This window comes from Piliocolobus tephrosceles, chromosome 1, assembly GCF_002776525.5.
Source record: "Piliocolobus tephrosceles isolate RC106 chromosome 1, ASM277652v3, whole genome shotgun sequence".
In the NCBI taxonomy this organism is placed as follows: Eukaryota; Metazoa; Chordata; class Mammalia; order Primates; family Cercopithecidae; genus Piliocolobus; species Piliocolobus tephrosceles.
The window spans coordinates 187,155,306-187,168,210 of record NC_045434.1 but is presented as its reverse complement, the minus strand read 5'-3'; the positions used below and the strand labels follow the sequence as shown (position 1 = coordinate 187,168,210).

Below are 12,905 nucleotides of genomic sequence, written 5' to 3'. Positions count from 1 at the left end.
CTTGAGGTATTATCCCTTCACTCTTTACCTAGTAAGTCAGTCACTCTAAGAAATCCACTCTACCTTTCCAGGGCTTCAAAGACCCTCTGCACTAACCTAGTGTGCCATCTATTAAAATCACCTGCTTCCTATCAGTATCACCTCCTAGACTCTATTGTTCTTGAACATTAAAATTATGACTAATTCACTGGTAAATCCCCAATGCCTGCCACATAACCAGTGTACAATGAATAGATGTAGAATGAAAGACTAAATGAGTCTGCTGGGTCAAAGAATACAAACTTTTTTCTTAGAGAAAGGATCTCACTTGGTCACCTGGGCTTTAAGGCAGTGGTATGATCATAGCTCACTGTAGCCTTAAAATCCTGGGTTTTAGTGATCCTCCCACCTCTACCTCCTGACCAACTGGGACTATAGGTATGAACCACCACACCCAGCTAGTTTTTTATGTTTTGTAGAGACAAGGTCTCACCACGTTTCCCAGTCTTGTCTCAAACTCATGGTCTCAAGCAGTCCTCCCACTCCACCTCAGCCTCCCAAAGTGCTTGGATTACAGGTGCAAGCCACTGCGCCCAGCTAAATACAAACATTTTAGAGCTGTCAATAACTGTACTTAGGCTGGGCATGGTGGCTCACAACCTGTAATCCCAGCATTTTGGAAGGCTGAGATGGGAGGACTGCTTGAGGCCAGGAGTTCGAGACCAGCCTGGGCAATATGACGAGACTGTCTCTACAAAAAATACAAAAATTAGCCGAGTATAACGGCATGACCCTGAAGTCCCAGCTACTCAGGAGGCTGAGGTGGGAGGATTGCTTGAGCCTGGGAAGTCAAGACTGCAGTGAGCTGTGATCACACCACTGCACTTCGGCCTAGGTGACAGAGCAAGACCCTGTCTCAAAAACAAACAAACAAAAAAAACCCAAACCTATACTGAATCCCACAAAGGCTGAGTCAATGTATGCAGTCATGTGGCCACAAATAACCTAGCTCATCCCAAATTCTAAAATCCTTAAGTTAGACTTAAAAGCTGTTTAGTGTGTATTTTCAGCCACCACTACCATGCTGGTACAGTCTTCTTACCATAAGTGAAACTTTGAGAATCATACACTAACAAATACTGGATGTCAGCCAGTCAGATTTTTGGAGGATTCATTTCTAAAAGACTGTTTACAACTTAAGTGTAGACAGAAAATCATATGATATTCATTTTAGAAAATAGTCAACTCCTCTACCTTAGCCCTGCAAGTGAAAGGAGGCAAATTCACCTTCGATAGTTTGAGGATCTGGGAATGTTTCCCTTCCATTTCTCCACTGTAGTCTCTAGGATGAGTAATCAGCTGCCAGTCGTAGGTGTAGGTTTCTCCTATAGAAGGGCAGTTACAAAAATCATGAAAACACACACCTACACACAAAGAGGACAGCCACAGAGCCTGCCAATAACAAATCTCTTCTGATCTTGACGAGGCTTTAGTTTTTAAGATTTCACCCCAAAGCCTGTAGGGAAACCAAACCATCTGCTCAGAGAAAGAGCGAATTCTGCTGACTCAGCTACAGTTAGGGCTTCTTCCAACTCTCTTCCAACAATGCTTATTACTGCCCTACACCTACCCTCTCAGGGCCAATCCACCCTGAAAAATAGCACGTTGCTCATGGTGTGGCCTACCACTGAAAATACATGTCCTACCAACCATTATAGATGAACTCACTGGGAACAAAGGCCATTTTCTTGCAAAACTTCTTTTGCAACAAAGAACAGCAATGACTTCTAAATAACATGGTTCAAAAATAGCTTTTTACAGAGTGCTAACAATGCTCATCTCACTGAGGTCATCACACCCTGGTGAGTTAAAAGAGCTACTTCATTCCTGCTGAGCTAAATAACACACTGCGGAAGATGGTAGGGGATGGCCCATTTAAAACAGGCCCAATGAAATTAATTAAAATCAAATGAAGCATTAAATGGTCCCCATTTGCAGGTCAGACTATATTACTAGGTAGCGCAAGGGCAGAATTCCATCTAAATGGCATCCCTCCCCAGAAAAAGTTGTCTTACATTTTTTGGATCAAAATACATTTCTGGCTAGGGAAGGGAGGGCTTTGGTAGGAAGGTTTAGTTTAAATTACTAACCAAAAGTAAAAAAGAAAAAGGGGGAAAGAAAAAAACCTTAGCAGAGAGAGGTCATCTTTTTCTTATTTCATGAGTTCAAATGTTAAAATCAGTACACAGAACCTAATTCCAATATATCCTTCATCTGAAGACCAATTTTATTTTATAAACCTGGGAGACAAGATCTTCCTTCTTTCCTTCCTCCTCCAAAACAAGAATTTTTCTGGCCAGTTATCAGCGCCAACAGTTCTCACAAATGTATATAGTATGTAGTAGTTAGGTTACGAGAGGAGAGGGAAAGAAGCAGCACAAGCAGGACTTGTACTCAGAGACATTTCTTCCAACTGTAGCTGGAAATTCTTTTCCACATAGAAAACAGTTTGGGAACAGATAATTTTATAATAGCTAAGGCTAGCAATATAAATTTCAAAACAGGACAATATTCCTAGGACAGAAAAGCTCAGGGGATGAATTATGCCTCGCAGGCAGAAATATATTCAAAGGTAAGAACAACTGAGTGTAACTCTATTAGAAAGACTGCTGGTTGCAGTGACTGAGGACAGTCATTCGTTTGTTTTATTGACTGATTGACTGATTGAGATGGAATCTTGCTGTTGCCCAGGCTGGAGTGCAGTGGCTTGATCTCAGCTCACTGCAACCTCTGCCTCCCGGGTTCAAGTGATCCTCCTGCCTCAGCCTCCCAAGTGGCTAGGATTACAGGCACGCACCACCATGTCTGGCTAATTTTTGTATTTTTAGTATAAACAGAGTTTCACCATGTTCGCCAAGCTGTTCTCAAACTCCTGACCTCAAGTGATCTGCCTGCCTTAGCCTCCCAAAGAGCTGGGATTACAGGCCTGAGCCACCATGCCCAGTTGGACAGTGGTTTTGAAACTGGACCCGGAGGGATCCTAATGGGCTGCCATAGAGCAGGAGAGGGATAAAGAGCATGCAGAATTGGTCCTGCCTCATCACCCCCAACCTTTGAAAGTTTGAAACCATCCATCTCATATATCCAGTAAAGGTGGGAGAACCTGGGGAGAGGACAGGAGAAAAGAATCTATTTCCCTTTTTTTTTTTTTTTTTTGAGATGGAGTCTCTCTCTGTCACCCAGGCTGGAGTGCAGTGGCGTGATTTAGGCTCACTGCAACCTCCACGGTTCAAGCGATTCTCATGCCTCAGCCTCCCCAGCAGCTGGGATTACAGGTGCCCGCCACCACGCCTGGCTAATTTTTAGTATTTTTATAAAGTAGAGATGGGATTTCACCATGTTGGCCAGGCTGGTCTTGAACTCCTGACCTCAGGTGATCTGCCCACCTCGGACTCCCAAAGTGCTGGGATTACAGGATGAGCCACTGCGCCCAGCCCTTTTTTTTTCTTCCTTTTTTTTTTTTTTGAGACAGACTCTTGCTCTGTCCCTAAGCTGGAGTGCAATGGCACAATCTTGGCTCACTGCAACCTCCGCCTCCTGGGTTCAAGTGATTCTCCTGCCTCAGCCTCTCAAGTAGCTGGGATTACAGGCGCCCGTCGCCACACCCAGCTAATTTTTTTGTATTTTTGGTAGAGATGGGGTTTTGCTGTGTTGGCCAGGCTGGTCTTGAACTCCTGACCTCAGGTGATCCACCTACCTCAGCCTCCCAAAGTGCCGGGATTACAAGTATGAGCCACCGTGCCTGGCCAAAGAATCTATTTCTAAACTAATGTGTTTTGAAACACTGATCTACAAGATGATAGTAACCCATAGAAATGTACATGCAAATATGGGTTAGGAAAGAAAATACAGTAGAGGCAAGCATGTCTTTCACAAAAGAATGGAAGTAATCAACAGCTCAAGGCAGTTCCTCACCTCCAACTTCAAAGGTCACTAAACCCATTCACCTTAACTTGTCACCAGAGGAAGAAAGGAAAAGGCTTCTCTAGAGGAATGTGAAATGACTTGATAAGGAAACCTCAATTTGAGAGCAGAAATATAGAACAGACAGGGCATTTTGCTTCTGGAAAAGTACTTTTTGCATTAATATACTATTTGGTATTAGGTCTAGAAATGAAGAATACTGTATTGGAGATATGTGTACCCCCCATCCTAAATAGGGAAGGACATTCTACTTGACTAACCTTTCAATGAGAATAACACAAACCCAACTCACTCAATTTCCATCAAAGTATGTACCACTCATGTCATAAATAGTCTTAAGAGAACCCATATATGTTTGTAAGTCAAACTTTGGTATATTAACATATACTTCAAAGGTGAAAGGAATGTTCATATTACAAAAGTTTTCTTAAATAATGAAGTAATCACCCCTAATTTAGATATTTTATATACCTGAATTTTATATATCATATTAGGCTTATCTTTTTTTTCCCCCAGGGACAGGGTCTCACTATGGGAAACAATGGTCCTTACAACAGTCCTGTGAGGATAGGATATCACCTGGGTATACATAAATATTTATGGAATATGAGAGGTACTATATAATGTAGGGTTTGAGATCATAGGCTTTGATGTCAAGCTTGGGTTCAAATCCCAGCTGAGCCAGTCATTATCTGTGTGAATCTAAGTAAATGACTTCTCTTAATTTCCATTTCTTTCTCAGTAAAATGGGGGTAATAATTCCTACCTCATAAGATTACTTTAAAGGCAAAATGAGATAGTAGATAAGTTACCAGTTTACTGCCTAGCATATAGCTGATGCTAATTAATACAGAATGTATTTATTAGGTTGTATTATATCCATTTTAAGAGAAAGAAACTGAGACTCAGATTAATCCATTTATTTTGGCCAAACAACCAGTAAATAGCAGATGTAGAACTTGGAAAGAAGTTATTCAAGATGACTGCTAATATAAATTTGTAACTTAAAAATATATATATATATTTTCCTGACAGGAAGTCAGAGGAGGGAAAAAGATAAGGGCCAGGAGTGGTAGTGTATGCCCGTAGTTCCAGCTATTAGGAAGGCTAAGGTGGGAGGATCTCCTGAGCTCAGGAGTTTGAGACCAGCCTGGACAACACAGCAAGACTCTATCTCTTTTAAAAACAAAAACAGTTATCCAAATGTAAGGGGATGTTTACCTTTAAGTGGTTCTTGGAGAACATATGCATTTAATTGAACTTCATTCTTAGGCAGGGTTATCTGGACACTCTCTCCAGCAGATACCACCAGTTCCTTTATAACTGGAAACAAAGTAAATATACCAGAGATAAGAAATAGATCCAGACTGTCTTATTTCTCTTCTTCTTTTGTGATCAAACTCATTTCATGATCAATTTTCAGCTACTGCCATCAATTACTAACCTTTCTTCTACTCTCTAATTGCTTGAAATTTGATTCTGCCCCCCCTTTGCCATTGAAAAGGATCTTTCAAAACTACTTCTTAGTAAATCTAATAGCTGTACCACAATACCCTCATTCTTCATCTCACATCTCAGTGGCTTCTCTACTGCTAATTGCCTCCATCTTAAAACTCTTGGTTATCATAATACCATATTATTCTATTTTTTCTCCTTTTTTTCCTCCATTGTATTTTTACTACAGTCTGTCCCTAAGCCCTCCTTACGTCCTACATTCCACAGAGTCAAATTCTGTTTCAAGTATCACCTTTATGCTAACAAATAACTTTCTAATAAGATACATATATAAAGTTTCTAGAAGGGAAGGCAAATGGTCACAAATCTGCATTACTTTCTTTCCATTCCAATTGCTACAAGATTCATTGTTCACACTAGATTATTCCAAGAATTTTTTTTTTCTTTTTGAGTCAGGGTCTCACTCTGTTGCTCAGGATAGAGTGCAGTGGTGTAATCATAGCTCACTGCAGCCTCAAATTCCTGGACTCAAGTGATCTTCCCACCTCAGCCTCCCAAGTAGCTGGGACTACAGGCATGCACCACCACGCCCGGCTTGCTTATTCCAAGAATCTTATTTTATCTTCCCTCTGCTAGCTCTCTCCACTCCAATCTATTCTGTCTTCCTAAAACAACCAACACCATTAGTCTTTCCAAAATACTCACCCACCATGTTACTCTTCTATTTAAGACTCCTCCTCCTATATCATATTTAAGGCCAAACTTCCAACCTGCCATTAAAGAACCATCATCTGATCTCACTGTCTTATCCTTCCTATCTATTTTGCCTTTAGTTATATTGATTTTCCCTCTTGTGTTCCACAAAGCCATGGTCTCCTCTCAGGGACTTTGCTAAAGTTATTTCTTTCAATTGGAGTGTTTGCCTTGCTTTATTCTAAATACAGCATTTTGTTTCTTGCTTAAAGCCTGTCTCCTCTCCAAGAAATCTTCCCAGACCATTTCAGTTCAAACTGATCTAATCTTGAAGTATGCTAGCATTTCTGGAACACTCAAGTCAGCAAAGAGCTATATACTGTCTTTATACTATTCACCAGCTATTTCACATATGTCAGAGTTTCTCAAGCTCAGCACTCCTGATATTTTGGACCAGGTAATTCTTTGTCATGGAGGGAAACGTCCTGAGCACTGTAAGGTGTTTAACAGTATCACTGACCAATACTCACCAGATTTCAGTAGCATCACTCCCTCCCCCCAACCAAAAATCTTTGCAGACCATTGAAAGCCACTGATTATATAAATCTTATTTCTCTGACAATAAATGTTCATTTGCTATGAGACTTCGAGACTAGGAGAGCTTAAAGCAAACAACAGGCTAGTCCACTCATATTTCAAGCCTGGGAGGCGAGAAGGGCTTCCTAGACAAATATGAAACTTGAGATTTATCTGCCTCTGCATGGGAACATTGCACTTGGGGAGAAATGAAACCATCCTTAATGGAAGCTTCAGCATTTGGATGCCCCAGGAGATGGAATAAGAACTCTCTGAAGTGACTTTCAAAAACAAGAAAAGAAAGAAACATGATACTCAGAGAAGGTATAATGAACCAAAAAATGGCTATTCAATACAGTTCAATCCAAACCCTTCACAATACACCAAAAATTACAGGCATCTCGACTGGATACAAAAATTACTTTGGTGCCTCAGGATTGAATCCCTAAAATTTCATGTTATATGACTACCAAAGGACACACTGGAAAATTAAAAACTGGCAAAAATTCATTTTCACTGACTTTAATTTTACCCTCGACTTTTTCAGAAGATAAAGACCAACTTCTTGATTAACCAATTCTTCCTAATACCTTAGAACAGCACCTGTGAAGCACAGATTTATTTATACATTATGTTTAAATCTACTTCTTATTAATGGCTTTAAAAATAAAGATGCTTCTCCAAGACACTGGTCTGAGCAAAAACAATTTCTTGAGTAATATCCTACAAGGACAGGCAACCAAAGCGAAAATGGACAAATGGGATCACATCAAGTTAAAAAGCTTCTGCACAGCAAAGGAAACAATCAACAAAGTGAAGAGACAACCCACAGAATGGGAGAAAATATCTGCAAACTCCCCATTTGACAAGGGATTAATAACCAGAATATAGAAGGAGCTCAAACAACTCCACAGGAAAAAAATTTAATAATCCAATTTAAAAATGGGCAAAAGATTTGAACAGATATTTCTCAAAAGAAGACATACAAATGGCAAACAGGCATATGAAAAGGTTCTCAACATCACTGATCATCAGAGAAATGCAAATAAAAACTACAATGAGATATTATCTTACCCCAGTTAAAATGGCTTATATACAAAAAACAGGCAATAACAAATGCTGGTGAGGATGTGGAGAAAAGGGAACCCTCGTACACTATTGGTGGGAATGTAAATTAGTACAACCACTATGGAGAACAGTTTGGAGGTTCCTCAAAAAAATAAAAATAGAGCTACCATATGATTCAGTAATCCCACTGCTGGGTCTATACCCAAAAGAAAGGAAATCAGTGTACTGAAGAGGTATCTGCACTCCCATGTTTGCAGCACTGTTCACAACAGCTACACTTTGGAAGCAACCTAAGTGCCCATCAACAGATGAATGAATAAAGAAAATGTGGTGCTTATATACAATGGAGTACTACTCAGCCATAAAAAAGAATGAAATCTTGTCATTTACAACAACATGGATGGAACTAGAGGTCATTATGTTAAGCGAATAAGCCAGGCACAGACAAACACTGCTTGTTCTCACTTATTTGTGGAATCTAACAATCAAAACAACTTAACTCACGGAGACAGAGAGTAATGGTTAGATAGATGGATGGTTACAGAGGCTGGGAAGGGTAGTGTGGGGGTAAGGGGGTGGTGGTTAATGAGTACAAAAGCTAGAAAGAACAAGTAAGACCTAGTATTTGATAGCACAACAGGGTGACTATAGTCAATACTATTTTAATTGCACATTTTAAAATAACTAAAAGAATATAACTGGATTGTTTGTAACACAAAGGATAAAGGCTTGAAGGGATGGATACTTCATTTTACATGATGTGATTATTACACATTGCACGTCTGCATTAAAACATCTCATGTATCCCATATATGTATACAACTACTATATACCCACAAAAGTTAAGTTTTAAAAATAAATAACAATAAAAATAAAGATGCCGTAAAAATGAGAGACCTACAATCAGACTTTCAGAAGGTAAGCAAGTACACTGATGCAAATCTTTCTCCCCAGCAGGCTCTCATTGATCACTTGAACATTATACTTAATTGAATCGTGTGCCTTTAAGTCATAGTAGAATCTGGATCTGTGAAAATTCGCCTCGTAAACTTCCATAAGCTGGAGGCCTGCTGAGGAAAGGCTCTAGAGCCCCCAGTCCATAACTGCAGGGGCACTGACAGAATTGTTTTTCTCTAACACACAGTATTCTAGTTATGCCTCCCTTCTTTCCTCTAAAAGGGAATACTCTGATCAGATGTTCTACTTTCCCCTTCAATCTCCAAGAGCAAAGGTCTTTACCTGGGTATGGTGCTGAGGTGCTCTGGAAAGAGGCCTGGGGGGTAGGGGTAGCATAACTGTAGGAGGGAGCCACTGGCTGGGGGACAGCAATCTGGGTTTTCTCAGAACTTTTCACTTGCTGAGTGCTGGGCATAGTAGCAAGACCCTCTGATATTTCAGGTTGCGCTGATATGTTCTTTAGCCCACCAGACAGCTCTGCAGTCAGGTCTGTGGTTAGGGGACTGGAAATTGTAATCGCCTTGTGGACCTAAAGAAATAAAAAAAACTAATTTGAGTAGGTGAAAGTTACACAATTTTTCAGGTTATGTCTCATGAAACAATAGTATATTAAATGTTTTCTTGAAAAATGCAAAAATGTCAAAAATATTAAAGAAATTAATCTCACCACCCAAATAAAAGTGGTATTAAATGTTGAGATAAATCTTCTGAGTTTTTTTCCTAGCCAAAGGGTTTTGTTTAAAACAAAATAGTAATTTTCTGCATTCTAAGTGTGCTGGAAAAGCAAAACAATGTATACTTTTACCCTGTTAACATTTCTATTCAATCTTTCTACAAATACTTATTGAGTACCTATTATGAAATAGTCCTTATGGATCCAAAATATAAATAAAACTAATCATTGTGCTCAACAGTAGGGGAGAGAGAACTGAAAGCATAATAAGTCAAAATAGTAAATACACCAGCTAGGCATGGGGGCTCACGCCTGTACTCCCAACACTTTGGGAGGCCAAGAGAGGAGACCACTTGAACCCAGGAGTTCAAGACTAGCCTTGGCAATATGGCAAGACCCTGTCTCTACAAAACATAAAAAATTAGCTGGGCATGGTGGCCATGCCTGTGGTCCCAGCTACTTGGGAGGATGAGGTGGGAGAATTGCTTGAGCCTGGGAGGTCAAGGCTGCAGTAAACCGTGATCATGTCACTGTACTCTAGCTTGGGTGACAGAACAAGACCTTGTCTCAAAAAGAAAAAAAAAGTAAATATACCGATAAATGTTTATAATGAGCCAAAAAAAAAAAAACACACACACACACACACACACAAGCTAAAATTACTTAATCCATCTCTCTTTGAGGGAGAGAGGGTATGGAAAAGAATGATTTTTTATTATTATTAAAGAAAAAGGCTTCCTGAAGGAGAAGAGCCCTAAGCTGAGTTTTAGAGGGTTAACAATTGTTTATTAGACAAAAGGCAGAGGACAGAGAATGAGTGTAGGCACAAGACATGAAATTAACATAGTCTGTTTTGGGAACTGACAGCCATAAGCAAAGTGAGAGGCAAAAGTAATAGAAGATGAGCTGGAAAGACAGAGGCAAGGACCAGAGGGAAAAAAGCATTAAATGTTATTTTAAGAAATTAAGTAATGGTAAGCAATTTAAGGGTGTATGCAAGGAAGTAACAAGGTCGGGTTTCTGTCTTACAAGTCATTTCTTAGCATATGGGTTTGAAGAAGTAAGGCAATAGTGAGAATATCACTTAGAAGACTACTGCTTTCATCCAAATGAGAAACAATGAGTGGCCAAACAAGGGTGGTGGTATGGATTTTTTAAAAATCAGATTCAGCCTGGTGTGGTGTCTCACACCTGTAATTCCAGCACTTTGGGAGGCCATGGCGGGTGGAACATTTGAGGTCAGGAGTTTGAGACCAGCCTGACCAACATGATGAAACCCCGTCTCTACTAAAAATACAAAATTTAGCTGGGTGTGGTGGTACACGCCTGTAGTCCCAGCTACTTGGGAGGCTGAGGCACAAGAATCACTTGAACCCGAGAGGAGGTGGAGGCTGCAGTGAGCAGATATCATGCCACTGCACCTCAGCCCAGGCGACAGAGTGAGGCTATCTCAAAAAAAAAAAAAAAAAAATCAAATTGGTTGAAATATAACTCACATAAAATAAACTACACACATTTCAAGTATATAAGGTCAATGTTTTGACAAATGTATATACCCATGTAACCACAATTAAGAGAGAACATTTCTATCGGTCCCCAAAATTCATTCATGCCCCTTTATAATAAATCCCTGTCTCCATCTCTAGGCTCAGGTAATCACTGATTTGTTTGCTGTCAAAGTGAGATTAGTTTGGGTTTTCTTGTATTTCACATAAAAGGAAGCATATACATACTACTTTTGTTTCTGGCTTTCACTCAACATGTTTTTGAAACTCATTCATGATATTGTGCATATCAGTAGTACATTCTTTTTTATTACTGAGTAGTTTTCCATTATAGAAATACACAAAAATTTGTTTTACATTTATCTACTGATGGGATTTTAAGTTGTTTTCCATTCTTAGTTATAAAAGCTGCTATGAATGTTTATGTATACATGTTTCTGTAAACATGTGTTTTAATTTATCTTAGGTAAATACTTAGGAGAATTGCTGGTTATACATAAGTATATGTTTGAACACGTACTTTGTAACAACTTTGTAAGAAACTGTGAGCTATTACCCAAAGTGGCTGTACATTTTATATTTCTACCAGCAACATACAAGAGTTCCAGTTGCTCTACAACTTCACCAACACTTGGTAGTCCCGGTCTTTTTATTTTTTGTCATTCTAGTGGTTATAAAGTGATATATTACTGATGACTTTCCTGATGACTAATAACATTGAACATATTTTCATGTGCTTATTGACCATTTTTTCTTTGAAGAGGCAAAGAAGTAAAGTTTATCCAAATTTTTACCCCCCCTTTTTAAAGCTTTATTAAGGTATAACTGACATATAATAAATTGAACATGCATAAACTGTACAATTTGATAAATTTTGATGTATGTATACACATTTGAAACCATCAGTACAATCAAGCTAATGCGTATCCATCACTTCCAAAGATTCCTCATGCTCCTTTGTAATGCCTTCTCCTCCCCACCCTAAGTAACCATTCTCTGCTTTCTGTTTCTTTTGTTTCTGAAATGGAGTCTCGCTCTGTTGCCCAGGCTGGAGTGCAGTGGCGCAATCTCGGCTCACTGCAAGCTCCACCTCCCAGGTTCACGTCATTCTCCTGCCTCAGCCTCCTGAGTAGCTGGGACTACAGGTGCCCGCCACCATGCCCAGCTAATTTTTTGTATTTTCAGTTGAGACGGAGTTTCACCATGTTGGCCAGGATGGTCTCGATCTCCTGACCTTGTGATCCACTCGCCTCGGCCTCCCTAAGTGCTGGGATTATAGGCGTGAGCCACCGCGCTCAGCCTGCTTTCTGTTTCCATAGTTTGCATTTCCTAGAAGGTTCTATAAATGGAATCACAAAGTAAGTATTCTTTTTTTTGAGGGGGGAGTCTGGCTTATTTCACTCAGCAAAATTATTTTGTATGAATAACAAAATATACACAAAATGTTATATATGCAAAATGTTTTGTGTATCAATAATTCATTCCTTAGCATTGCCAAGTAGTTTTCTACTTTATAAATATACTATAATTTGTTTAGTACCACCACCAGTGTATTTCAATTATCATACAACCTTGACAGAATTTGGTGTGGAAATCCTTTTAATTTTAGCCATTCTAGAGGTATGTAGTGGCATCTCACTGTGGTCATAATTTACATTTTCCTAGTGATTAGTGATGTTGAACATCTTTTTATGTATTTATCAGACACTTGTATAACCTCTTTGATGGACTATGTTCAAATCTTTTGCCTGCTTTTTAAAATGGGTTACTAGTTTTCTAATCGAGTTACAAAAGCTCATTTATTTCTATAAATGAGTCCTTTGTCAGACACATAATTTGCAAATGTCTTGTCAGCCTGTACCTTGCTTTTTCATTTTGTTAGTGTTAGTTTTTCATTAACAAAAATTCATAATTTTGATAAGCTCAACTTATCATTTGTTTCTTTTACAGTTCATGCTTTCAGTGACATGGCTAAGAAATCTTTGACAAACCAAGATCACAAAAACGTTCTCCTG

General features: G+C 39.2%; 1 protein-coding gene across 5 annotated transcripts in view; it reads right to left on the bottom strand.

Annotated features, from left to right (window-relative positions):
• KIAA0319L (KIAA0319 like) overlaps nucleotides 1-12,905 on the bottom strand; it is a 130,360-nt gene that overhangs the window by 33,868 nt on the left and 83,587 nt on the right. For all 5 annotated transcript variants that reach the window (XR_002735659.2, XM_023232260.2, XM_023232258.1 and 2 more), the window contains 3 exons: nucleotides 8,995-9,241; nucleotides 5,185-5,286; nucleotides 1,267-1,364 (listed from right to left, as the gene is read on the bottom strand). Coding sequence is in view for 4 of the 5 variants with exons in the window: in XM_023232260.2 (XP_023088028.1) it covers nucleotides 1,267-1,364; nucleotides 5,185-5,286; nucleotides 8,995-9,241 (447 nt within the window). In the remaining variant the exon portion in view is untranslated. The remainder of the gene's footprint in view (nucleotides 1-1,266; nucleotides 1,365-5,184; nucleotides 5,287-8,994; nucleotides 9,242-12,905) is intronic.